Source organism: Glycine soja, chromosome 17, assembly GCF_004193775.1.
Source record: "Glycine soja cultivar W05 chromosome 17, ASM419377v2, whole genome shotgun sequence".
NCBI classification, from domain to species: domain Eukaryota; kingdom Viridiplantae; phylum Streptophyta; class Magnoliopsida; order Fabales; family Fabaceae; genus Glycine; species Glycine soja.
In genome coordinates this window covers 37,289,456-37,313,815 of record NC_041018.1, presented here as the reverse complement: position 1 = coordinate 37,313,815, position 24,360 = coordinate 37,289,456, and the positions used below count along the sequence as shown (strand labels likewise).

Genomic DNA, 24,360 nt, shown 5'->3' with positions numbered 1-24,360 from the left:
GACGAGTGATGAATATATAGGATTATATAAATATAATAATTTGTTTTTAATGAAAATATAGGACTATATACATACATAGCAGATAACGAATGACCAAAATACATGAATTTTAATGACAAAGTTCCAAACTTGTTACATTATAAGATGGGTACATACGTCTACATATTTATCAATAAAGGTTCATAACTTAAAGTAATTTTTAATAATTACTCGTAATAACTTCTAACATTCAGCCAATAGCAACTAAGACATCCATATCTCTAATTAACAGTGATTGAGTCTTTTTGGGGGAAGAATATCTACTATATGAATTGATTAAAGCCACGATTTTGGCTGCATGGTCGAAATACAGCGAAGGTTTTTATGTAGGATAATGGCTTGTACTACTGTGTATGAGATGCATGGAATTAAATACACAACATCCCTTTAGTGCAATTTAGTATCACAGAATTTTTTACACAAACATATAACAAAAAACTAATATATAATTTTTTAATTATCATGTAGATACTTAAATAAATTATAAACTTAAAACACTTAAACATCTTGTAAATACTAAGAATTAATTTATTCTTATTTATATTCTCTAATTTTATTATTTTAAATTAATTTCCTTTATTTATATTATTTTATTATCTTTTAAAAAAATTATGTTTTTTTTTAAAAAAAAAAACAAAGTTGAGAACTTGGGTTGAGAAAACTTGAATTCTCAACTTGGTTTTATAAAATTTTAAAAAAATCACAATATAAATTAAGTTTTTCTAACTCAAATTTACACAGTAAATAGTAAAAGTGTATGTTTGTGTAAATAATAGAAGGATATGTATGTTTGTGTATATATTATTTTTTTGTTTTAATGTGTGTGTAAAAATTTCTAGTATCACATGCATTGCATTTACTTGTGTGTACATCCATGCTTCGCATTTTCACGTGTTGCCGTGTTGGTTACTTTTAATTTGGTGAGCATAATGTGCCTAACGTTTCTTGATGGATTTAGCATCTCTTGTGTTAATGTTCTATTTTACTTACAATGAAATATTTTTTGCTCATAATAATAATAATAAAACTTCAAGCATCACCGTTGTTGATTCACTTGATTGCTTTATGATCTTGATTCTCCATTGTTGATAACTTGGTCTTGATTCTTCTTATACTCAAATCCCTTTCGATCACAGTCCTATATCAAAATGAAATCTTTTAACTCTTAGCTAGAAATAATTTTAAAATGAACACTTACATTATAGTTATTAATGGAAACTATACATGATGAGGGTCCAGAAAACTCATGTGTAGTATCGATACTAATGCCTCCTTCAGAACTTTCTGTTAACAAGGACCATGAAGATTTTGAATCACTCATCTTTTCTTTGCCACGGGATTTCTTAGATAAGTCATCGTTTTCATGATTATGTATCTCATTATCTGCTCTTCCATGCCACCTTTTATCATTCCTGTGAAAATGTATTATAGATTAAATACGAAAGGAAAACAAAAGTCTCTAAAGCCTACATGCAAGCTATTTAAGAGAATTATTAATTTAATGTAAAAAATAATTAAAAAATTTTTATTTGTTAATTCAATATCAAGATACTTAACAAATTATTTAGGTGAAAAGAAAGTGAAGAAGTATTATCGAAATAACTTTATCCCCTTGACTTGGAAAAAATTGTTATGATATATGTCTAGGTTGTGGGCTGGCCCACAACAAAGGAAGACCTAAAGGACACCTGAAAAAACAAAACACAATACAAGACCCAAGAGGCCTAATCCAAGAATGGGAAACTATAAAAGGATTTCTGTCCCATGAATTAAGATTGCTTTTACACTCTCTGATTCACTACGGAATAAGTATGTTTGGATAAGCTTTTTTAGAATCACTTCTAAAAGAAGAAAATAAGAAGAAAAAAGAGGAGATGGACTTTTTCATAAGTAAAAATAAATTCTCCATGAGTTAATTTTTAGAAGCTCACCAATATAACTTCTCTAAAAGATCAGATGACATCTACAAATTAGTTAATGAAAAACTCATTTTAATTAATGGAAAAGCTCATTTCATTTTTTTTCTTATTTTCTTCTTCTAGTAATGTTTTTAGAGAATCTTACTTGCTGGTGTGGGTGTACGTACCGAAGAAGTAATGGTATTGTGTGTTTGAGATGAACAATTTTCATTTAATAATTTTGGGGTGTAGGATATTTTTAGCATTTTTGCAATTTTGAGGTGTTTCTAATTAAATTTAATTTGCATGCTATAGACAAAGATTTCGAATAATAATCTTATACTGTGATTAATATCAATAGTATATTTATACTAGGATCAGAGACACACACACACACAAATTAAAATCATTTAAGTATAAATTATATATAAGATTTATCAAACAAAAAATCAGATATTTTAAATTTACGTCAAGATCGTCACCACAACTTTACCGCTATTGCCGCAACCACCACCACCATGATCACTGTTATGACCATCGTTGTCGCCACCAACATGATTATCATTGTTGTCATTACTGTCGTGATCATCGCCATGACCACCATCATCACCACTAACATGACGATTGCTGCCACCATTGACGCTATCAACATGACCACTATTGCTGCCACCGTTGTGATTGCCGTTGCCACCACCGTCGTGATCGTCGTCATGACCACTGTGGTTGCCACCAACATGACTGTCACTGTCGCCGGCAACGGTAATCATGATGACGATCATGAGTGTGATGATTGCGACAATGATGGTAGTTGTAGTGATGATCTTGACGTAAATTAACTCTTTAAAATATTTGATTTTCTTTTGAGAAATCTTATAAAAAAATTTATGATTAAATGAGACTTTAATTTAAATTTAAAATATTTTAATTTTAACTTTTCATTTTAATCTAATGAATCAAATTAATAATCATTCTCATTCTCATATAATATATCATACGTCTCCTCTCTCTCAATATATAATGGCAGTCTAAAAAGACATCTATACTGTCCTAATTAAATTTAAGCATCTTTATTAAGTCAATCAATCAAACACATGCATCATCCCATATTCATGAAAAAAAAATCAAACATTTAAGTCAGTTATTATAAATATTAAGAAACTTATCATTAATTTTAATATTCGATTGGATGATGATGTAACTTTTATACTGAGAATAATTTTAATTAACTTGTTTCTAATTCTCACCAAAATGAAAGTATATAATAATCATGCTAATTACCGGAATTTTCTGAGAACACAAGACTTGTAAGAGGAGCATCGCCAAAAGAAAGCATAGATCCAGCTCGTGGTGGAGCCCTTGATCAGATTCCATAGGTTCTCATCACTTTTCTTTTTCGAATTTGTTAGGTGTTCATGATCAAGATCATTCACTGCATCAATATTTCTCTTCTTTGGAGACATAGTTTGGAGGAATTAAGAGGAGTTCTATCGGATAAATTGACGAAGCTTGCAAATTAAATTCTTATATATTCCCCTCGACAAACATTTATTCACGAGCCAAGAGGAAACTTCCTTGATTTTAGGTTTAATTAAATTATATTTAAGGGGAAGTTCGGTAAAAATTTCCTTGATTTTAAGAGGAAACTCCGTATATAGTTTTATTTATTTATTTATGATATATTGGATGAGCTGGAAGAGAGTGTGCAAGCTGAAGGAGGAAGGAAGCCTTGGACTATTAAGGAAGACTTGAAGACTTGGATATTAAGGAGGAAGGGAGACTTAGCTTGGACTATTAACGAAGGAATCTTTGTGGGTGAAGATTATTAACGGAGTAGGGAGTTTTTTTATTTTTATTGGAAGAGGTCTTTACAGACATGTCTTCTTTGTTGTTTTTTTTTTAATTGTTCCTAAGCTATCTCTTCAAAATCACATAATTTTAAAATTGAATCACAAAATTAAATATTAACACAACTACATGGGAATGGTACAGAGATAATTGGAAAAAGGACAACAAAGAAATTAATTTCCTCACTCGATGATTTATTGCATGCATGGTTTTAAATTGTGGGTGTGATAACCTAGAAAACCTTTATATTGTGGATAATTACGAGAAATGCGGTTACCATTAGGGTTATGATAGATCATGGATTGTTAAAGTATCTTGATGTTGCGGTTGCCTACTGCTATTTGAGTGTTATAAATTCTGTAAAACCAAAAAGGGTACAATTAAGAAGACTCTTGGAGGTGGATGGGCAGTTGTTTTACTGTTAAAACTGCTTACAGGTTGCTGTTATGCCCTGAGGATGTGGACAATGCAGATTTCTTTAAAACTTTTTTGGTTCATTTTGGTACCATCAAAGTTAGCAGCTCTAGCTTGGAGAATATCGCTGAACAAGTCTCCAACGAAGGACAATTCAGCTAACAAATAACGATAGCAATTGCACCTTTTGCAACCTGCATGCAGGCTGAAGAAACCACGTTTCACTTGTCCTTTAGTTGTGCTTTTGCTTCTAGGATTTGCTCTTGCTGCTATGCATGGTTAGAGGTGCATGCAGCTATGTCAATTCAAAATTGTGGAGCACTTTTGGCACCATATGGAGGTCTTGTTCGTGGGAGGGAGCAAAAAGGATATGGTGGGGTGTTTGATTTGTGGTTCTATGGCCTATTTGGGCTCACTGTAATCATATCCTGTTTAATAATGCACAGGTTTAAACCCCGAGTAATATACCTTCTTTTTCTTCATTTTTATCCTTCTAATTTTTTTTCATTTTAGTTTTTAGTTTGTTTTGTTTTTCGTCAAATGAAAAAAATTATTATCTAAAATACTTTAAGGATAAAAAATAAAAACAATCAAATTTTATAAGTATTAAAACAAAGAAAATAAAATTTGCATGGACAAAAATGAAAAAAATAAATAAATTATAGGAACTAAAAATATATTTAATGACTAATGCATAGATGGACTTAAAAATAATAATGATACACAAACCTTAATTTATTTTAAACACTTCATCAACACCTCTATTTTTTTTAATCTTTTTTTCATCAAATCATAAACCGTATTGAATATATCATTTTCTCTCTTTTTACTCTTTGTCTAGATATTTAATAACACATTGAATATTTATCAAATATTTTTCCTAGGAAAAATGGATCTAATTAAGATGAGTATTAATAAATGAGCCACTCATAATTAATTTTAAACTTCCAATCATTACATTTGTCTGCATCTCTCATTTTTTATTACACCATAAATCATATTATATTTATATTTTTTTTCCTCTTATTTTACTCTCTCTAAGTATTGAATAACATATTAGAAATCCACCAAACATTCAATTAAGATAAGGTCCTGGCACGCAGTGTTGTAGCGCAAGAATGAAATTGTCATATTATTCCTTTAATGAATGGTCTATGTTACTAAATCTGATTATGAAAGTTTCATATGCTAACTCATAATATATCAGATTCCTTCTTCTGGCCACACGGCTGTTGGTTATATGAAGATGAACTTTTCTGTTGATCATGCTTACTCGGTAATACACGCGACACTGTTTCAGACAGTAGGGAAGCTATCTATATGTGCTTTTGAAATATTGATTACTTTTGATTGTTGAACACTGACTTTAAATCTTTTTTCTTATGAGCACTTATTTCATTAGATTATTTACAAGAAAATTATAAGAATAAATTAATGTTCAAAATAAAAAAGATTATAAATATAATAAAAATCATGTGAAAAATGAGTCTCATAAATAATAAAAAGACAATGTGATATTAAATTTTTAAGTTTTTATTGATTATGATTTATTTTTTATTATATTTTCAGCTTGCTTATGTGTGTTTTTGGATCGAACATTAATTGATTTTTATAATTTTTATGTAGATGAATCTAATGAGATAAATTTTACATTTTGAATGAATAAAAAATATTTAAAATTGTGTTCAAAATTAAAAAAATGATCAATTTTTCAAAATGATTAACTTGTCATTAATTAAATAAGTAAATGATCATTTAGAACTTTTAAAAGTTAGAGACAATTAATTTAAAACCAAAAATTAAGTTAAAGGACTATTTCTATATTTTAGTCTATATATAATAAGCATTTTTTATATTAAAAAAATATATGATAAATTTCTTAATTTTACTAATAATTATTTTTTAAAATTACAAAGATGATTACTTTTATCAAAGATATTAAATTAATATTTTCACTTATTGTTCATGTCTTCAAGTTTAAAGTTAAACAATATAGAAACTATCAACAGATTACTCACTTCGAATATTGACACAACCTATCACAAAATCACTCTTAATACAAAAACTTATCTTATGATATACTATAACATATATATATATATATATATATATATATATATATCAATTAATGTTAATCTATTATTATACTTAAAAAATTCTTAACATTTTTTAAAATAAAAAGTAAATTGTTAAAATTCTTAACATCATCCTCAATATTTTGTTCTTTTTTCCTCTAGCTATATATGCATTTCACGCACTATCTTCACAACTAGTAAAAAAAAGAAAATCTTTCTCAATCATTTCAAACCATCGTTCTTTTTATTTGTATGCTTGGACTTTAAAGGTCTATCTCTTTAAACCTACCATCTTTTAGCTCTTTCTAAATTGCATTTTAATTTTTTTTAAAAAAAAAATTAGCAATATATAGTTAAATATCTTATATCATAATTTAAATAATTCAATATATATATATATAGAGAGAGGATAAATCAAATTATATTGGTATAATTTTAACAACTATTATATTACTTTTATAACTAGATATAAAATGTTATTTTTATTGATCCAATTGTTGAATTATATTTATATATTATCAAGATCATTTATGTCAAATTTTATTAAAATTATAGAACAACTAGTAGGTAATCAAATAATTTATTAATATATTTTAAAATATTTATATTAGGTAGATTTTAATTTATGTGAACAAAATATCAAATGATTTTAAACTAATATTAAATTTTTGTATATTTGATATATATAAAATGAACTTAATCCAACGGTAAAAATATAATTAAATTAAAAGTTATAAAATAGTATAATAATGATTAAAAATTAGACAGTGTAATTTGATCATGTGTATATATATATATGGCTAAAAATGAAAGTAATTAATTAGAGTAACCAGAATAGTTTTCAGAAGATGAACCTCGATGGGAAGGGGAGCTATGAAGTATGAACTATGAACCACTCTGTGTCTGTGGGTGAATGCAGCTTCATTCTTTTCGCTTTCCTGTGCCTCTGTAGGAGCTAGCCGTCGGGGAACCTCAACACTGACAGGGGAGAGGAGCGTCGCCACAGGATAGCATAGGTTCAGTGCGTCCGTCGTGGATCTCATCGTTAACTTCACTCTCTCCTTGGCATTACTATAATTTAAAGTAGTTTCAATAAGAGACATATATATGCAGAAAGGTTGAGGTTGCGCTGTCTACTTTGGTTTCGACCAACGATGAATCCAAGAAAGCAACACTCATAATATAAACGTCGTTCACTGTTCCTTAATTTGTCGAGGATGAGCATAGAGATACAAGGAAAAAAAAACTTAGATTTTTGCATTATTTATAATATTTAATTTATTGTTTCAATATTGTACTTCACGAAATTCACAATGATTTATATTATTTTTGAATAATTTTATATTAGAAGGGAGCATAAAGAAGTAAGCATTTCAATACAAAATTTAAAAAAAACACAATGATTTTTTTTAATTTATAATATATCTTATCACAAATTTAATTATTAGTTAATTTCTTAATAAATGATTTTTTGTTCTTTTTGACTTAATTGATCATTTAACCAAAATTCTCTTTTTTTAAAAATATAATTAACCAAAATCCTATGACTTACCATGTAAAGAAGACGATATCCGAGACACAGTTGTGAAATCCCTGAATAACCTTCGAAGCTGTGAAATAAGTAAATAACCGAACCTGAAGACTGGAAGGTGCAGCTAGCAAAACAGTAAATAAATGAAACTTTGAGGATATTTGATGAAATTCGTTAATCAATCATACTATCATACTAAAGTACTAACTTAACGAAACAAAATTACTAAGGACACGACTACATATAAAGAATAATACTAAACTCTTATCCTAAACTCTTTTTAATGTGTTTTATAATTATAGATATTAAATACATCTATTTTCATTTAATGTTTTCTAGAAAAAACATGATTTAATATTTTTCTATTATTTAATAACGGTCAATATAAGTGATAAAACTTTTGTCCATCAACTAAATTGTTTAAGATTTGGAATCTTGATTATAAGTATGAAATACAATAGATCTTATAAGAGAATTATACTTTTCTTATTTACACTTATAGATTCTAAGGAAAATTAATCAAAATTTGATACATGATTTCATAGGATAGATATTTCGTATTAATATCATGATAAAAAAAAACTTTTATAGAGGATGATTTAATTTTTTTATATAAAAAATATAAAATGATGTGTTTAGTTTAGATAAATATATCAATAAATATTTATGAATAAAATAAAATAAAAAATAAATACAAAACTAAACTGATCTTTTATATATGTATTAAAATTAACTTATCCATATGTTTAAATTAAGTTTTGGATAATTAAAATGGAATTTTTTTTATATAAGTATTAACATGAAATGTTATATCCAAACCTTAATAGTGTTGAAAATAAATATCATTATCATTATTACAATACAAAAGATTCTGTAAAAAAAATTAAAATACAAAAGATGAAGAATAATTCTAAATTTCTTTCGATCTTATCTTATCTCTTCCAATTATAACCACCAAACGGCCCTTTAACGTAATATATTATTTTTACTAATTTCTCTCTCGATAAATAGTATTAAATAGCTCAGTTAATTTTCTTATTCCTTGTACTCTGTGAACAACACCCTCGAAAATTTCAAGGAAAATTTCAACACAGCGTTTTTTTCTTCACGTTGTTGTGTGTCTCTCTGATAATTTTTCAAGAGCGAAAATGATGCACATGACCCTTTACTGGGGCAAGAAGGTGACGATCTTGATCGATTCATGGAAGACCGATTCCTGGACGAGTTACGTCCTGAGTCTACTCGCCTGCCTCGTCGTTGCCGCGTTCTATCAGTACCTCGAGAATCGCCGGATTCGCCTGAAGCTCCTCGCCGGCGACCGGAGGCCCTTGCCGGCGCCGGAGATCCGCACCCCTCTTCTCCGGTGGGGCGTCGCCGGCGGCGACAATGCCAGGTTGGGCGTCAAGTTCGCGGAAGCGGTTCTGTTCGGGGTGAACTCTGCGATCGGGTACTTGTTGATGTTGGCGATCATGTCCTTCAATGGAGGGGTGTTTTTAGCAATTGTGGTGGGTCTCACCATTGGTTATTTTTTCTTCAGGAATGAGGGGGAGGATGATGCGCTTGTTGTTGATAATAATTCTTGCGCATGTGCTTAGTTTTATTTTTATATTGACAGATTTAATAATTAATATGTTTTGTTACTGGGAGATTCTAACCTTGGCCTTCTTATAGCTCCAACCACCAAAACAACTTATGACTCCCTTCCGTGTGCTTAGTGTATTGTAATGTGTTTCATGTAATTGTCTATTTGTGAATTTGGATTGGTCTCTAATTCTCTAAGATCTGTTGTGTTGTGTAATTTTCTGTGTTGATGCACGTGTAAGTTTGAGTTATGTATGATCACGGAATACTATTATGAATGGGGAGTTTTAATCTGGTGGTGTGTGCTGTTCTTGATAATTTTTATTTATTTATTTGGAAATGTGGTGGAAATTAGAGGGAAAAAAAGAAGAAGTGCGTTTTATCTCGCGGAAATGAATGTTAGAATTTAGAAATGTATGAAAAAAGGGATCTGTTTTAACTCCAAGTAGTCGTTTGAGTGGAACAAGACAAAGCTTGAACTCCCGATTGTCTTCTTGGGATGAGATAAATATAAGTAAATGTTTTTTGAGTTTGAAGGCTTTTTCTGTCTTGGACTGGGGCATCATTCCCTCCCCCTAAATTTTTACTCCAAAAAATAGGGATCTGTTTTCCTTGCAATGAGAGATGGATAGGAAAGAGAGAGCTGTTGGTGGAAACTGGGCATGTGAATAGTGACAATCATGTGGTGCAGGAAAATCTTGTTCTGTTGTCCACTTGTCCCAATTAGGAAGAAGATCATTTAAATTCTCAAATGTTTTGAACAAGACAAATATAAAATAGTAATGGCTTTGTAATGAAACAACATCCAAATTGATGGCCACAATAACTTTATTTTCGAGTAGGACATAATCACCAGCCACTACCAGAAACAGTTAAGGGAAGATAAACCCTAACGTGTGCCTCGAGCTTGTTTTCTTGTTAGGTCATACAAACATGATTATTAGACACCTTCACTGTAAATGAGAGAGAGAAATGAGAAAAGTGTATATATGAATCATATGATAGACGATATAGAGAAAAATGACAAGTAATAGTGAGGTGTTTGAAAATGGAAAGGTGTTAGGACATAAGATGCATCAGGAAAATGGATCCCTGTATATAAACTTCAAATTATATTATGGTCGTTCCTTGGGAGATCAGAGGACTCACAAAATGCATGCTGCCCAAGAATTATCTCCAACATTAACGCACAAGTTATCTAAATCATTATTTCCCCTGCTTCCACTTCAGGAGAACTTATCCCTTCTGTTCTCAGGATACAAATCTAAATGGTTTTGGGTTCGCTCGCTTGTTATAAAGCTATACAGGTATCCATTTTATAGTGATATGGGCATGTGTGCTTCAAACTGAAGAAGTACTTTTATAGCTCAAAAACCACATACACACAGCAAATTTGGGAGAAAAGTTGTTTAGCAATGTGTAACAATCTGGAAATGCATCTAAACTATACAACTAATAAAATTTAATAAAACATTGAATTGCAGAAATTAGGACTGGATACAAGGGGGGCATACAGTGATGCTCTAAGTCAAGACTTATTAAAAAGATGAATCACAGGGAGAGATGTAGAGCCTTTTGCGAAAAAAGATAAAAGCACTCTTCTTTGCAGTCACAAGTAGTCTTCAATTAGCTGAAGCAGATTCCACATGAAATGGTCCATCCTCTTATCTGCTTGAGAAGGATCATCAGCAGTATAAAATACAGCAAGTGAATAACACGATTCACGTAATTGAAACAGCGGAGCAATAAATAGCCTGGAATGTTTGCTGTCTACAGATCCTCAGTTGCTATGAAAACAGCATCTTAGTAAACTAGAATAAGAAATGTCACTTGGCATGGAGGATCACAATTTGTCCATTCACTGTTATTGATCTTCAGTTTTGAACAAAACTAGTTCACTTTCTTGCTGTAGGTTCTTGTACTTTAAACTGTTAGGGAGCCATCTGTTTAATCTCTCAGGCCAGAACCTGGCAAAAGAAAAGAGAGAAGCAAATTTTGCTACATGTTTTAAACTAAATATGTTAATAAAGCACGAAGCATCTATATAACTAGAAGGTGGTAAAATTCAATAAATGATAAATGTCACTTTGTATGAGATTGAGAAAGGAAACAAGAACCTCATAAATTTTGGACCTTCTGCACCAACTACCCCCAAATTAAGTGCTCAAGAATAGACTAATAATTGTTAATTCACCAAGTTGGTGCCACAAAGTCTGGGGCACACAAATTCAGTGAGAACTTATTCAACACATGAAATGGCCCGTTGGACAAGAATTGAGTAAATTGATGGCTATGCATTATGACAAGGACCTAAATTAATGTTCAAGAAGCCAGGGCTAGCTCTCCCAAAATGGACCTCCCAAAATGGGGTTTAAATATTACTGTAAGATTGTTTCACAATTCAACCAGCATTAACTAAAGCATATATTTAAAGAAATAATCTATTAAAGAAAATTAAATCAATTTTGAAAAGACTGAGGCTGATTGATTCCAAAGCAAGAATGATGAATATAACAAGATTTGGTCCAAGAAATTAATTAAAAAATACTAATAAATCGATAAAGTCGTGATGGTAGCACCAAATTGTGAACATAGCCACCGGAAGTTACAGACCTCCTCATAATTTGCAGCCATCTATTTAGACAATAGCTACCCAATGGTCTGCGTTATGTGTCAAACAGGTGCACCATAGACTTGCCTGTAGTTTTTCAAACAATAAGATGACAAGTAACCTAATTATAATTTTTCTGTGTAGTATTAACATCCACCAGTTTAGCTGAGTAGCCTAGAGAAGATGAGGAGGTTGTGGCAGGAGGGAGAAAACAAGAGTGGCTGAGTAATCATTAAGCTACAACACAAATCATGCAGGATAATGGCAAGAAAGACATGTACACACAAAAAAGCTAGGTGGTAAAGCTGAAACCGTTAGATTGGCAATATTAATAAAAGTACACAAGTTAAATTCAGAATAGGTGACGAAGATATTACAATTAGACCTTGCTTGAAACTTAAGGGACCAAAGTAGAAATAAAAAACATTCAATTGGAATCTCTTAAAGATGAATAGAATCAATACTTACTTGTCCAGTCTTTCACAAATTGCTCTACGAACAGAAGAATTGAGACCATAAGCAATTGAGTTAAAGAGGCCCTGCAATAAGTAGACAAAGTGGCATAGGTTAGCAAGACACCATAATACTGATAATAGTACCTTTCAGTTTCACAATGTTACACTTGATTCACTCATCAAATCTGTACCAAGGGAAGTCAATTATATTTATTGGAAAAGCACACAAAACATTCCAGCAAAATGGAAAGTGATTAACTGCAGGAAACAATGCAATGACCTCGTGTATAAGTTAAATATGTTTGTGTGTCAGTACAACGGGGAACTTTCCATAGCATTGATGAACTTACAATTATTTATGCTACAGTTGAGGATAGGCTGATGATATAAAAATGTTCTTAAATTGCCATATCCTCCTCTAAAACAATGGTGGCCTTGGCATCATATCATCAACTAGTGTCTAAATTGTAAGAATTAACCTCTAGTTTTCCATTTTACCCAGAGAATAATCATTGAGCAAATACGACATGCTGCTTAAATTGGAATTATATCAAACCACTATAAAACCTTGACAAGCACAATTAACTTATTGCACTGATAGTGGTTCAGCAACCAAACACCACAATTAACCTTTTGTAAGCCAGTAAAATCAGAATTATACAAGGCAGCGTTAAGCACATGATCTCTAAATGAATATTTGCATTTTTTGTTTAAAGATGTTGAAATAACAATTTTGAACTTGTATCCACATTTTTGCACCAATCAAGTAAAATGCATCAATATATCAAATATCAATTATTTTAGATGTATCTGAGATACCAGTTAGATAATGCACTTTAATCTGTTATTAACATATTAATAGGGATTAGGGAAAAGTGTAAAAGGCTCACAAGTGGGTGCTAGGATATCGGTGGAGATGCCAAAAGTTTATAAGAGAAGATTTATAACTAATGACAACCATAATGAGTATCCAGAATTCCAGATAAGTTTTAGAACATTCAGGGGGAAAAAAATAAAGCTAAAAATAATATGGTTACTTGTTGATACCATAAGAGCAGCCGTTCCAACATCAAGAAATGTGAGCCAAAAGATCTTATGGTTGGGTTCAAAAAAATCATGAATACGGTTAATGGTGCCAAAAGTCCATGATCCTATCAGAATTAGTGGATAGTATCCCCAGCGATTCAAAGCCTGCAGTGTAAAACAGAAAATACTATAAGTTCAGTGGGAATGTAGATGCAACAGGTTTTAACAGTTTCCTCTTAAGCAATTGGTTTAAGCATGAATATAAATTTACTATGAAAAATCCAACAAAAAACAAAGGGGTGAGCATCTCTATACCACATGAGAAATAAAAAAACAGAGTATTAATTTTATTTTTTATCCATGAAAATTTCCCTTGTGTGAAATACATTATAATGTACATATCTTGTCTAAAAAATTCCTTTAATTCCAAAACAAACCTCGCCTAAATAAGGCATTTGCACAAAGAGAATAGATTACAACGAATAAGCCACATGACAGAACATAAGTTATAAAATAATAAAGGCACTAAGGATGACAATAATAAAAGTTGCTAGAAACAAATAAATGCATATCTTGTGTTTTCTTTTTTATTATTTTTTGGGGGGAGAGAAGCGGGAGAGGGGTTGTTTCCTAATTCAAGTATATGGATCTTTATATTTCAAATCTTGGAATCTGAAGACAATAGAATAAAATACCCTCATGTTATCTCTTGTATCTGACACAAAAGTTTGGCCTGACATACCAACCGCCATCTGAAATTTACCAAGAAACTAGAAAAATTAGGTCTAAAAAGTTGCCTAAACAAGCAATTTATTTTTTGTTTGAGAAAGATTCAGTAAAATTAGATACATACACGGGTTGCATTATTCAGCATGCGTATTACTTGTAAGTATGTAAATCCATTATACAGAATTGCACCCCAGAGTGGCATGTAAAATGTTACAAAATGAACTGCCTGCATAGAAAAGGGAATTTCTTTTAGAGGAAAAAGAAAAATTAGTAGACTAATCTGCTAAACATGGTACATATACACAGTAGATTAACAGTGCAAAGTTGCATAAATATGGAAGATGACTTCTGTTATTCTGCTCTCTTTCTAATATTCATTACCATCACAAAATACTTTTTACTCACAAGCATCCTAGACCCCAAACAAAAAGGCGGATAGAACGCTGTAAAGAATATTCATCTGCTAGTAAACATTTCTCGCATGGATTTTTTTTAGCTGTTAATTTTACCTGCTTTCATGCTAATAACTATATATTTGGTTTTGAATAATAATGAATCACAGCAAGGAAATTATTCTTCTCACAGGAAACCAAGTCCTTACTTTCATTTCCAGTCCATTTGTATTTATAGGATGTCAAATTACAGAATGGGAAAAAAAAAGTTGACACTAAACCAGGTAATTGAGGTATCTACACCATTATTGAAAGGGGATACCCCACTCAGTATCTTTTTACTTTTCTGAAACACCTAATGTTATATTTTTTTATTATAAGTTAAAAGGGATGACAAATTGTCATTCCAAATTGATTGCGAAAGCCCACGCCACAATTTACCCCTTCCATAACTTAAGTGCCAATCAAAATCACATTTGAAGACAACTTACATTTAATTTTTTTAATTTAAAAGGGGAAAAACTGCTTTGCATTGCAGGTTCCCCTTAAGTGAATTGAAAACCCATTTGGCCATGTATTTTAAATTGTAAAACAAAAACAGCAAGAGGGAAAAGAGAAATTTTCAGAAAATATATAAAAACAATGTGTGACATGTACTACCACTACTTGCCTTCCCTGTGCGACCTGTTTGTGTCCAACACCATGCACCAAAATGTTTATGGTCATTACCAAAGGAGCGCATAACTGTCATAACCAGGGAAGTACCTATCAAAAGTATAAAAAAAATATCAAATGAGCTCTCTGCATAGCAAGTTGCTAATGGAATGGTTGAGCTTAGACCAAAGTAGGAAGTCCTACTACTATTGGTACATAACCAGCATCTGAAGCTATGCCATCCACATTAATATGCTCTAAAAAATCATATTCAGATTAAAAATCATGGAATTGGGAAGTTAGAGAATGTGAAGATTATTGCAAAATAGGCCATTTCTCAAAACTAGAATATTAAAAGTTGATTTATACATAGCTGCATACCCCAGACATACAAGTGAAACATGGCCTCCAAATCTTCAACATCTGTTTTATGTTTTACAACAGTGCGGTGAAGGGTAAAAGCAATTGTTGTAGTCCATAGAAAAGATGCCACACAAAAGAAATGTGTGCTATAGCCCTGAGCATAACAAAAGAAACCTTTGGACGGGTCCCTGTATCAAAATGAAACTCCTATCAATCACATGATAAACAACTTCAGTTGATACTTGATACATACATTGAAGAAAATCTTGCTTGATCTAGCATGTATACCCTATTATGCCGAAGAAACTGCAAAGCATATCCTGCAATCAGCAAAAACGTAATAAAAATAGCATTATGGCTCAGAAGAAGAAAATAAGGCATACATAACCAAATAACCAACGAAAGAAACAGACAAATATGGTTCGTGAAATGGCAAAGGACCTACTTCTTTCTCAGTTGTAAAACAGCATTACAAACACAAATTAAAGTTGCTAAGGGCATAAACAAACAAAAGAAAAAGGATTGCAAAAGTTAGTTGCTTAACATAAAATGTTGTCTAGCAATCTAACAGTTTTCATCAACATAAACTCATAAAGTAGCTTTTACAATCACAATTGAAGTCAAGAACAAGCTGGCAATATCTAATAACTTTTACAACCAATATAATGCATGGAGAAGCTTACTATTATGGCCTTGTTTGGATAAACTTAACAACAAACACATATAGGAGAAGAAAACAAGAAGGTAAATTTAATTAAGCTTCTCCCATAAGTTAAAAATTAGATTATGCCTAAGCTAATTTCAACTTATGGAAGAAGCTTAATTCCTTTTATCTTCTTATTTTCTTCTTCTATAAGGCTATAAGAGCTTATTAAGAAGTTAATCCAAATATAATTACTAGCTCTCTAGGCATAAATAAGATTCTTAAAAATACTAAAAGGACATTTAGACTCCTAATTTTTATTTTTTTTACAAAGTAGGTTTAACTTAACCTAAGGTTCTCGGTCATTAAGCACCTAATTCTAGACCAACATAGAGTTGCAAGTTCAGTAAATTTGTTTAAAACTATCTTCGGAAATAGTTAATTCATCGCTATGCGTTCCATAACCAAAACGATTGATTACGCTAATGAAAAGAAGCAACTAGAAACCGAGTACAAAAATAAGCAATTAGGTTCAAAAAAAGCACACACTCACTCACATACATACCAAAGTGTGAAATCAACCATCGGTAAATTCAATTGAAAAGGCCTAAGCGCGTCTAACCGTGTCGTTTTGGCAAATCGTGATAACTGATAAGTGTTACTAAACTAACGAATGAGTGAATTCGAAGGAACGTTAAAAAGTAAAAATGAAAACGCAGGGTTTTAGATCTGACGAAGAGGAACACGGAAAGAGAGAGAGAGAGAGAAAGGAAGCGTACAGAGAGAGCGAGGTAGAAGACGAGCTTGAAGGAGAACTTGCGGAGCTCCTTGAAGAGGAGGTAGCACACTACAATGAAGCTGGAACCGGCCAACGACAGGCTCGACGCTCCGACGTTCACCGCTGTCAGAATCCGGCGATCATGCGCCGTCAAAGCGCCGGCGACTGCGACGGAGGTCGCCATTACACGGAAGTAGTTCGCTGTCGCCGACCAGTAGTCACTCTCTTGATTATCAGTTCTAACTCACCGCGAAATGAAGAAATACAGAGGTGGTAGTGAAACGGTTTTGAAATTTTATTTTTGTGAAAAAAGAAATTAAATTAATACGATTATGAATTTTTTATGATTAATTATTGAGCTTAATTCTATTGCACGTTAATGTAAAAAAAATTATAATGTTAATTAATTAAAAATTATGATAAATACTTTGAAGGTAGTTATTATAATAATTAATAAACTGCAGTAAAAAAATAATTAATCAACTTTTTTACAGATAAAAATTAAGGTTAATTGCACCTGTAACTTCTAATTTTTTATTTTTTAGTTAATTTTACATCCAACCAATTAATTTGATGTATTATAGTGATTTTACATTTACCTTTTAAAAAAACTTATAAATTCTACCTTTTTAGCTGAGTTAAATTGACATATTAAAATAATAACACTTTATTTATATTTGAAATTTTTTATTTGGTGAATTTTATGTCCAATTTTTATGTTGTCACATCAACTTAACTATGAAACAATAAATTTGTAATTTTTCAAAAAAATATGTCAAATTAATTTATTGAAAAATAAAATTTACTAAAAAATATTAGAGATAAAAAAATACTATTAAGTCTAAAATTTAATAAATTATATATATATATATATATATATATATATATATATATTAATTTATAATTAAATGATAATATAAAATATGTTAACTTAACTCATCTAATATTTTTTCATAAAAATTATTGAAAAATTTCTATAAATCAACTTGATTGGGGTGTTTGGAGTAAGAAATTATATTCAACTAATTCAAGTCTTAAGGATGTAAAGAAAGGTGATGAGAAAACTTCAATAAAGACAATTATTTATATTCTTTAATAAAGAAGATTAATTGTTAACAAAATCAATAAATAAATACTTTGTATGTATATTATTGTAACAAAAAAAACTGCATATTTTAAAACAAAAGATGATAATGTAATATTCGTATTTCTTAAGAAAAATAAGTGTAATTTTACACAAGAATATTTTTTAATGATTTTAATTTAAATGTACAAAATAATATATTTTAATATAAAAGGAAAAGGACACTTAATTCTTGTAATCTCAAAAGAGGATAATATAATTTACTCTTATGATATGTTTCTTATACTTTCATATCAATCATTTTGGTTCTAACATTTTGATAAACATGTGAATTTAGTCTCTTACTCCTCTAGTATTCAAGTGTTGAAATACTTTAGAAATAATAAAACATGTTGTCATAAAAAAAATTTAGATTTAAATAGTTTTATTTATGAAATTTAGCTTTTTTTATTTTTGTTTTTGCATAAAAAAATGTGTTTAATTCTTATAAAATGTGATTATTTTGTTTTCCATCATCCTTAGAGTGTTATAGATAATATTTTTTCAATGTTTAAAATAGTTTTTTTTACTGTTTAAAGTATTATTTAAATCATTTTAAGAACGAAAAATAAAATAAATATATTTTATAAAGATTAAAATGAAAAAAAATATATTTGTAAGAACGAAAATAAAATAAATATTAATTATATGATAAAAATGTATTTAAGCATATTTTTTAAGTTGGAGGTTGGCATTAATTAATATCACTTATATAATATGATAGTGGTTTGTCCGTTGCAGTTGTTTTGTGAAGGATTGCATCCCAGTTAAGGTACAAGTGATCATACATAAAAGACACAAGTAACGAACGAGAATCGTCTTCCAACTTCGTTTCTCGTCAGAACCTTGTGAGATATTCTTTGATTCCATGCACTAATGGATCGGTCCCGGCCTGCACCACATACTTTCTGTTTCAAACCAATTCAGTAACTCAGATCTGTTTTTTTTTTTTTTTTAAAAATATATCTGAATTCTAATCCTTTAAATTTGTTTTATTAGTCTTGATCTTCTTAAATTTTACAGTGATTCCTATTATTTTTAATTTTTAATAACAGTATTTTTTATTTTTTTTATAACAACGTGTTATGCATTTAAAAACGTCGCGTCGACAACTCTTATCTGACATGTGATATAATTCTAGATGTATATCATGTCATATTTTTATTAAGCGGTGATAAAGACCTTTTTCAAAATTGATGAACACAAAAATTAACAAAAATATTTTGTATATATAAAGAATATATATATATATATATATATATTACTTTCTTTGAGAGAATACTAATAATTGCTCTTAATTTATTGATTAAGGAGTTTTTTTTTAAATATACATATAAAAAAACATCAATACTCTAGTGTCATTTTTAATGCATTTCAGCAAAAAATTTAATAATAAATTATTTATTAATTTCTTTATTTTTATCGATAAACTACTAGCTAAGCAAACCCTTTTCTTTATGTATAGTCACAACAAAAAATTATTATTTTTACTTAATTTAATTTTAAATCATTCATTTAAATTTATAGTTGAGATTTACTCTTCTCATCATATGCAAAGAACCCTTAATTCTTACATCCTCACCTAAGATTAATAGCTAATGTTGATCTTAATTTTCACTTTTACATGGTGTGATAGACACATAATGATGCGAAAAATAAGATACTTAGACACTTTTGAGAAAAATTATCTCTTATATAGGATTAAACTATGTTTATAGGGTGTATTTGTCAAAATTAATGGTTAGTAAGCAATTCAAATTATTAATTTGAAATCTCTAGAATATTAATATTATCTTATTTGTAAGATGTTGTTTAAAATTAAAGATATATTTTGTAAATTAAAGATTTTTTCCTTTTTTAAGATCTAAGTCTATGCATAAAGATTCTTAAAATGAGAAGAATTATTTAACCTGGAGAGGGAGTGTCACCATCCTAAATGAGAGAGAGGGGAAAATCATATTGAGGAAAGGTTAACAGTTTCTCTAACCTATCCTAAAAACTTGGCAAAAGAAAATTTTTCTATTTATGAAAAAAAAAATTATTACAGACCACCTAATTATTTTTCGTTCGAGAGGCTTAAAGTAGTTACTTCAATGCCAATTCAGTGCAAGTTATAATTAGAACAGTAGCCTCACGGTCTCAAGGACTCAGGGAGTCATGTCCTCTGGATTATACCTAGTTCATTCCAAAACACACGTAACAATGAAGGCACTAAAATTAATGGACCATACCCTTTCATAGCAATGACGATATTATAGCTTCATGAATCATACTAATAATAATATATTAATATGTGCAGATTACAGTTTCCTGATTCAATGGATACTTTTTGCCACTTTCTCTAAAACTATAACTTGATATCCAAAATCATGTCCAAACTCAATCCAACTATAATTTTGTCAAATACATTACATGTGAATAAATTTTAGTTTCTGTATTCTGAACTAGAGTCTCTAGTGCTTGTACATTGTTGATTTGCTGTGTATATCATCAAACCATAGAAAAACTCTACCATTTCTAACACCTTGTGTTCCAATGTAATGGTCCTCTCATTCCACCCTAAACATCATTTTGCTGCAGCTCTCTATTTCTGGCCACAGTTCAAATATGATAGAACTACTTGCATCCCCTTTTGATGATTGTGAAGAGTGAAGACCAAGCCATGCCGTCCCTTATAAAATAAAATAACACACCACTTTTTTTTTCTTTTCTGTTTTTACCTTTTGCTATCTGATATATATATATATTTTATCTACCTTGCTGCTGCTATATTTTATGTTTGTCACCAGTTTCACTTACGGCAACATACACAAATGGTCCAATGAAAACATCATCATAGTCCTGAAGTGGCTCCAATACCTTAATCACATCACTCATAGTTGGCCTTGCATTTGGGTGATGACTCAAGCATTTAAAAGCCAACATAGCAACTTTCATGGCTCCTTTCATGGGAAATTGCCCCTCTAGTCTACGATCTATGATATTGTACACCTTTTTCTGATCTCTCAACAAAGGCCTTGCCCATTCCACCAAGCTCTTGCCTTCATTCGACCGAGATTTATCCACTACTCGTCTTCCTGTCAGCAATTCCAACAGCACCACCCCATAGCTATACACATCACTCTTGGTTGTAAGGTGACCTATTAAACAGGCAATAATTAGTTAGCTTCATCAAATATAACTTTCTATCATTTTTGGACATAAGAAATTATAGCGTGTTTGGTTCCGTGTTGTCGATGTGATTTTCTATCTTTAACCGGAAGCTAATAGTTGTAACTTTCACGTTTTTTGGGCTAAATTGACGAGATTCTTTGATTTCTGATTAGTTTCCAAACATGCACTTAATAAAGTGACAAAATAAAAGGATGTTTAATATCTAGTAAAATGAAAGGCCTAAGTTCAATTTGGACTGCATAAGTTCTTATTGAGGCTTGTGACATGCTTTTAGGAGTAAGAAATGAAATAGTATCCCTTCCCCCTTTACTTTTTATGTGCCAATTCATGCTAGAAAGTAGAAACTTGGTTAATATTTTGTATGGTAGTGCATATACTAACCTGTCATGATGTACTCAGGAGCAGCATAACCTTGTGTTCCCATTATGCGTGTTGTTACATGTGTGTCTTCCCCTTCAGGGCCATCCTTAGCTAGCCCAAAATCTGAGAGCTTAGCTGTGAAATCCTAGATTTTCAAAGAGATAAAAATTGAAGGGTCCAAGTTAATTTCTTGATATGGTCACTAGGAAGATGATGCAAGAGATGTAACATGATTCTTCAGAAAAGATCAGAGAGCATACCGAGTCTAGTAAAATGTTCGAAGCTTTGAAATCGCGGTATATTACAGGCTTATCTGCTTCATGAAGGAAGGCAAGACCTTTGGCTGCTCCTAATGCAATTTTCATCCTGGTTGACCATGGCATGGCAGCAGAGTATCCTGTTTGTATTAGAACAAAAGAAGCTGTTATTAAGGCTTTGTTTAAGCTAAGAATCCAATTTTTTCAGTTAGTAATTTTTGTAATCACTCATCAGTATCCAAAAAAAAAAAGAGAGATTTGAAACAATTAGGTGTGCTTGACCATATAGAACAGAACATCCAAAATTCTAAATCATTTGATAATCATTATTCAGCTTGATCTTGTAATCATGTTTGACTTTGAGTGATTACCATTGATATAATCAGAAATACAGCAATAAATGACCTTATGAACTTCATGTACAGTCCTACCCATTTTGAGGAAAGAATGAGAAAAATAGAGGACAAGTAGAAGAGTGAAAAGAAACTTACTTCGGAAGAGTTGATTCTCCAAGCTGCCTCTTGGCATGTATTCATACATCAAAAGCCTATGTTCATCCTCATAACAGTACCCAATTAACTTGACAAGATGTGGATGCCTTAGTTGTCCAAGAAATATAATCTCTGCCTAGAAAAAGAAAACATGTTCAATATAACAGTTTTTCATGAGATGCCGGAGTTCAACTAATTCTTCTAAGATAAGTGTAGTAGTATTTTAACCGTAGAAACAAGGATAAAGAGTTTATAATAACTCACACACTTTGTTCAACTAACTGATATAAATCTCTTTAATATGTTGGCATCTTAAATTGATATGTGACAACCAAATAAATGGGGTTTTGGGGGGAAAGGACTAATCATGAAATAAGTTTAAAAAGAAAAGGGCACTTGAGAAAGCTAACTAACCAGCCACTCCCTGTGACCTTGCAAGCCATCCAAGTCCAACCTTTTCACAGCTACAGTCTGAGCCTTCAAACCAGACCTAAGTTTGTCATCAACAAAACCCTTGTAGACAGGTCCAAACCCTCCTTCACCTAGCATGTTACTCCATGAGAAACTGTTTGTTGCTTCCCTTAGCTCCTCAAGTGTGAATGCATAGAGCTTTGAGCCAGCAAATGAAATTGAAATGTCTTCAATGGCCTGAGTGGAGCTTGAATTGCTCACATCTGATAGACATAACCTCTGGAAAGAACCTTGTTTCAAAACCTGTTTCTCTGATTCCTCCAAGGAACACTTAACCTTGTAACAACTTAGGATCAAGATCACAGACTTCCATGTGTTCTTTTTAGTACTCATTTGGTTTATATGTTCAATTTCAAATAACCTTGTGTATTTATATATGTTTTTCTTTCACAAGCTACTGCTTTTGATTCTATAAAAATGAGAAAGACGACATAAAATTGTAAGATAATGAAATTTATAAGTACATATTTTCACCTACTACCTTAGAAGAAAAATTGTGGGGAGATTCCTTGACTTCTAGAACTCTTGAATGTGGATGCTAATCATGCTATAATAACTATACCACACGATGTGCATAATTGGTTTCCATTTTATTTTATTTCATTTTTTAGTGACTTTTTTTTTAATTTTATAACTATAATATTTGTGATATATATCTTCAATTAATTATAGGTCAAGTAACTTGCCTACCTATTATTGACTTCAATGTTACACTAATATGAATGAATCTCTCTCTATCTATCTATGTATCTATCTTGCATCCCTTGCCGTCCACTTATTTTTTTGTGTTTAGCAATTGATGTACATTCGCCGGGAAGATCGGAAAATGAAAGATGTGTAACATAATTCTATTAGTGCCAAACCAACAATTCTATTGTCTAATTTCTTGTTGCACACATCACAGGGTTTTCTTTAATAGTTCAATGGGTTATATTGCAGACACATGCCTTATTATAACAATAGAAAAGTGCTATGTGGATATATAGAGTACTATTTTATAGTTTAATTGATATGTCCCAATATTTGGTAGGTAAGGTTCATCTACGTTATTGTTGTTAGGATGTCATGATCATACAATACCAAGACGACAATGAAACTCTTACTTTTAAATTCTTTGTATGATCATCAAGGACAGCTTCTAGAATCTAGAAGTTACGGGATTTCTCTTACACTATTTATTTAATTATAGTACTATTTTGCTTTAGATTAATGAATTTGTGTAATAAAGCCATCAAATGTGTTCAAGTCAACACGGCCAAGGACTTTCACGAGGATTTTTAGATATATTGAATCCATGTATTGAAAGAAAATTAATTTTAAAAAAGTGGAAAAAGTGATGAAGGTTGGGAAGGTCAAAGAGAAAGGGTGAACCAATTAATCTAACCCACAACCACTTCCATCGCTCATGGAAAAATGTTGCAAAACAAGAAGTAATCATTTGGAAAATGGA

At 30.8% G+C, this 24,360-nt stretch overlaps 3 protein-coding genes and 1 long non-coding RNA gene across 5 annotated transcripts; 1 reads left to right on the top strand and 3 right to left on the bottom strand.

Moving 5' to 3' along the window:
* Positions 1 to 870: 870 nt before the first annotated feature.
* LOC114392366 lies at positions 871 to 4,694 on the bottom strand. The gene is made up of 3 exons (XR_003662283.1): positions 3,216 to 4,694; positions 1,264 to 1,451; positions 871 to 1,177 (listed from the first exon to the last, which is right to left on the bottom strand). It is a non-coding gene; the product is annotated as an uncharacterized LOC114392366 (long non-coding RNA).
* Positions 4,695 to 8,821: 4,127 nt separating this feature from the next.
* LOC114393038 (copper transporter 5-like) lies at positions 8,822 to 9,676 on the top strand. The gene has a single exon (XM_028354293.1). It carries the CDS (start codon positions 8,951 to 8,953, stop codon positions 9,395 to 9,397), a length of 447 nt encoding a protein of 148 aa, XP_028210094.1. The 5' UTR covers positions 8,822 to 8,950; the 3' UTR covers positions 9,398 to 9,676.
* Positions 9,677 to 10,718: 1,042 nt separating this feature from the next.
* Positions 10,719 to 17,305, bottom strand: LOC114393036 (G-protein coupled receptor 1-like). Of its 2 annotated transcripts, none has more exons than XM_028354291.1 (9): positions 17,036 to 17,305; positions 15,902 to 15,933; positions 15,632 to 15,801; positions 15,267 to 15,361; positions 14,329 to 14,430; positions 14,171 to 14,245; positions 13,497 to 13,640; positions 12,463 to 12,533; positions 10,719 to 11,350 (listed from the first exon to the last, which is right to left on the bottom strand). In XM_028354291.1, exons 1-9 carry the CDS (start codon positions 17,216 to 17,218, stop codon positions 11,248 to 11,250), a joined length of 975 nt encoding a protein of 324 aa, XP_028210092.1. In that variant the 5' UTR covers positions 17,219 to 17,305; the 3' UTR covers positions 10,719 to 11,247. The 2 variants fall into 2 exon arrangements, with proteins under 2 accessions (XP_028210092.1, XP_028210093.1); XM_028354292.1 differs by having other exon boundaries at positions 11,015 to 11,350; positions 14,171 to 14,227; positions 17,036 to 17,304.
* Positions 17,306 to 20,390: 3,085 nt separating this feature from the next.
* Positions 20,391 to 23,338, bottom strand: LOC114393035 (serine/threonine-protein kinase RIPK-like). The gene is made up of 5 exons (XM_028354290.1): positions 22,854 to 23,338; positions 22,440 to 22,575; positions 21,952 to 22,088; positions 21,713 to 21,836; positions 20,391 to 21,297 (listed from the first exon to the last, which is right to left on the bottom strand). Exons 1-5 carry the CDS (start codon positions 23,241 to 23,243, stop codon positions 20,924 to 20,926), a joined length of 1,161 nt encoding a protein of 386 aa, XP_028210091.1. The 5' UTR covers positions 23,244 to 23,338; the 3' UTR covers positions 20,391 to 20,923.
* Positions 23,339 to 24,360: the final 1,022 nt, after the last annotated feature.

Excerpts from the sequence above, each read along its gene's own strand:
- LOC114393038 (XM_028354293.1), top strand. The coding sequence starts at position 8,951 with ATGATGCACATGACCCTTTACTGGGGCAAGAAGGTGACGATCTTGATC.
- LOC114393035 (XM_028354290.1), bottom strand. The coding sequence starts at position 23,243 with ATGAGTACTAAAAAGAACACATGGAAGTCTGTGATCTTGATCCTAAGT. Across the intron at positions 22,576-22,853 it reads AAGGTCACAGGGAGTGGCTG|GCAGAGATTATATTTCTTGG; the intron begins GTTAGTTAGCTT and ends TTCTTTTTCTAG. Across the intron at positions 21,837-21,951 it reads CGAACATTTTACTAGACTCG|GATTTCACAGCTAAGCTCTC; the intron begins GTATGCTCTCTG and ends TTGAAAATCTAG.
- LOC114393036 (XM_028354291.1), bottom strand. The coding sequence starts at position 17,218 with ATGGCGACCTCCGTCGCAGTCGCCGGCGCTTTGACGGCGCATGATCGC. Across the intron at positions 15,802-15,901 it reads AGTTTCTTCGGCATAATAGG|GGACCCGTCCAAAGGTTTCT; the intron begins GTATACATGCTA and ends ATTTTGATACAG. Across the intron at positions 11,351-12,462 it reads ATTTGTGAAAGACTGGACAA|GTTCTGGCCTGAGAGATTAA; the intron begins GTAAGTATTGAT and ends TTCTTTTGCCAG.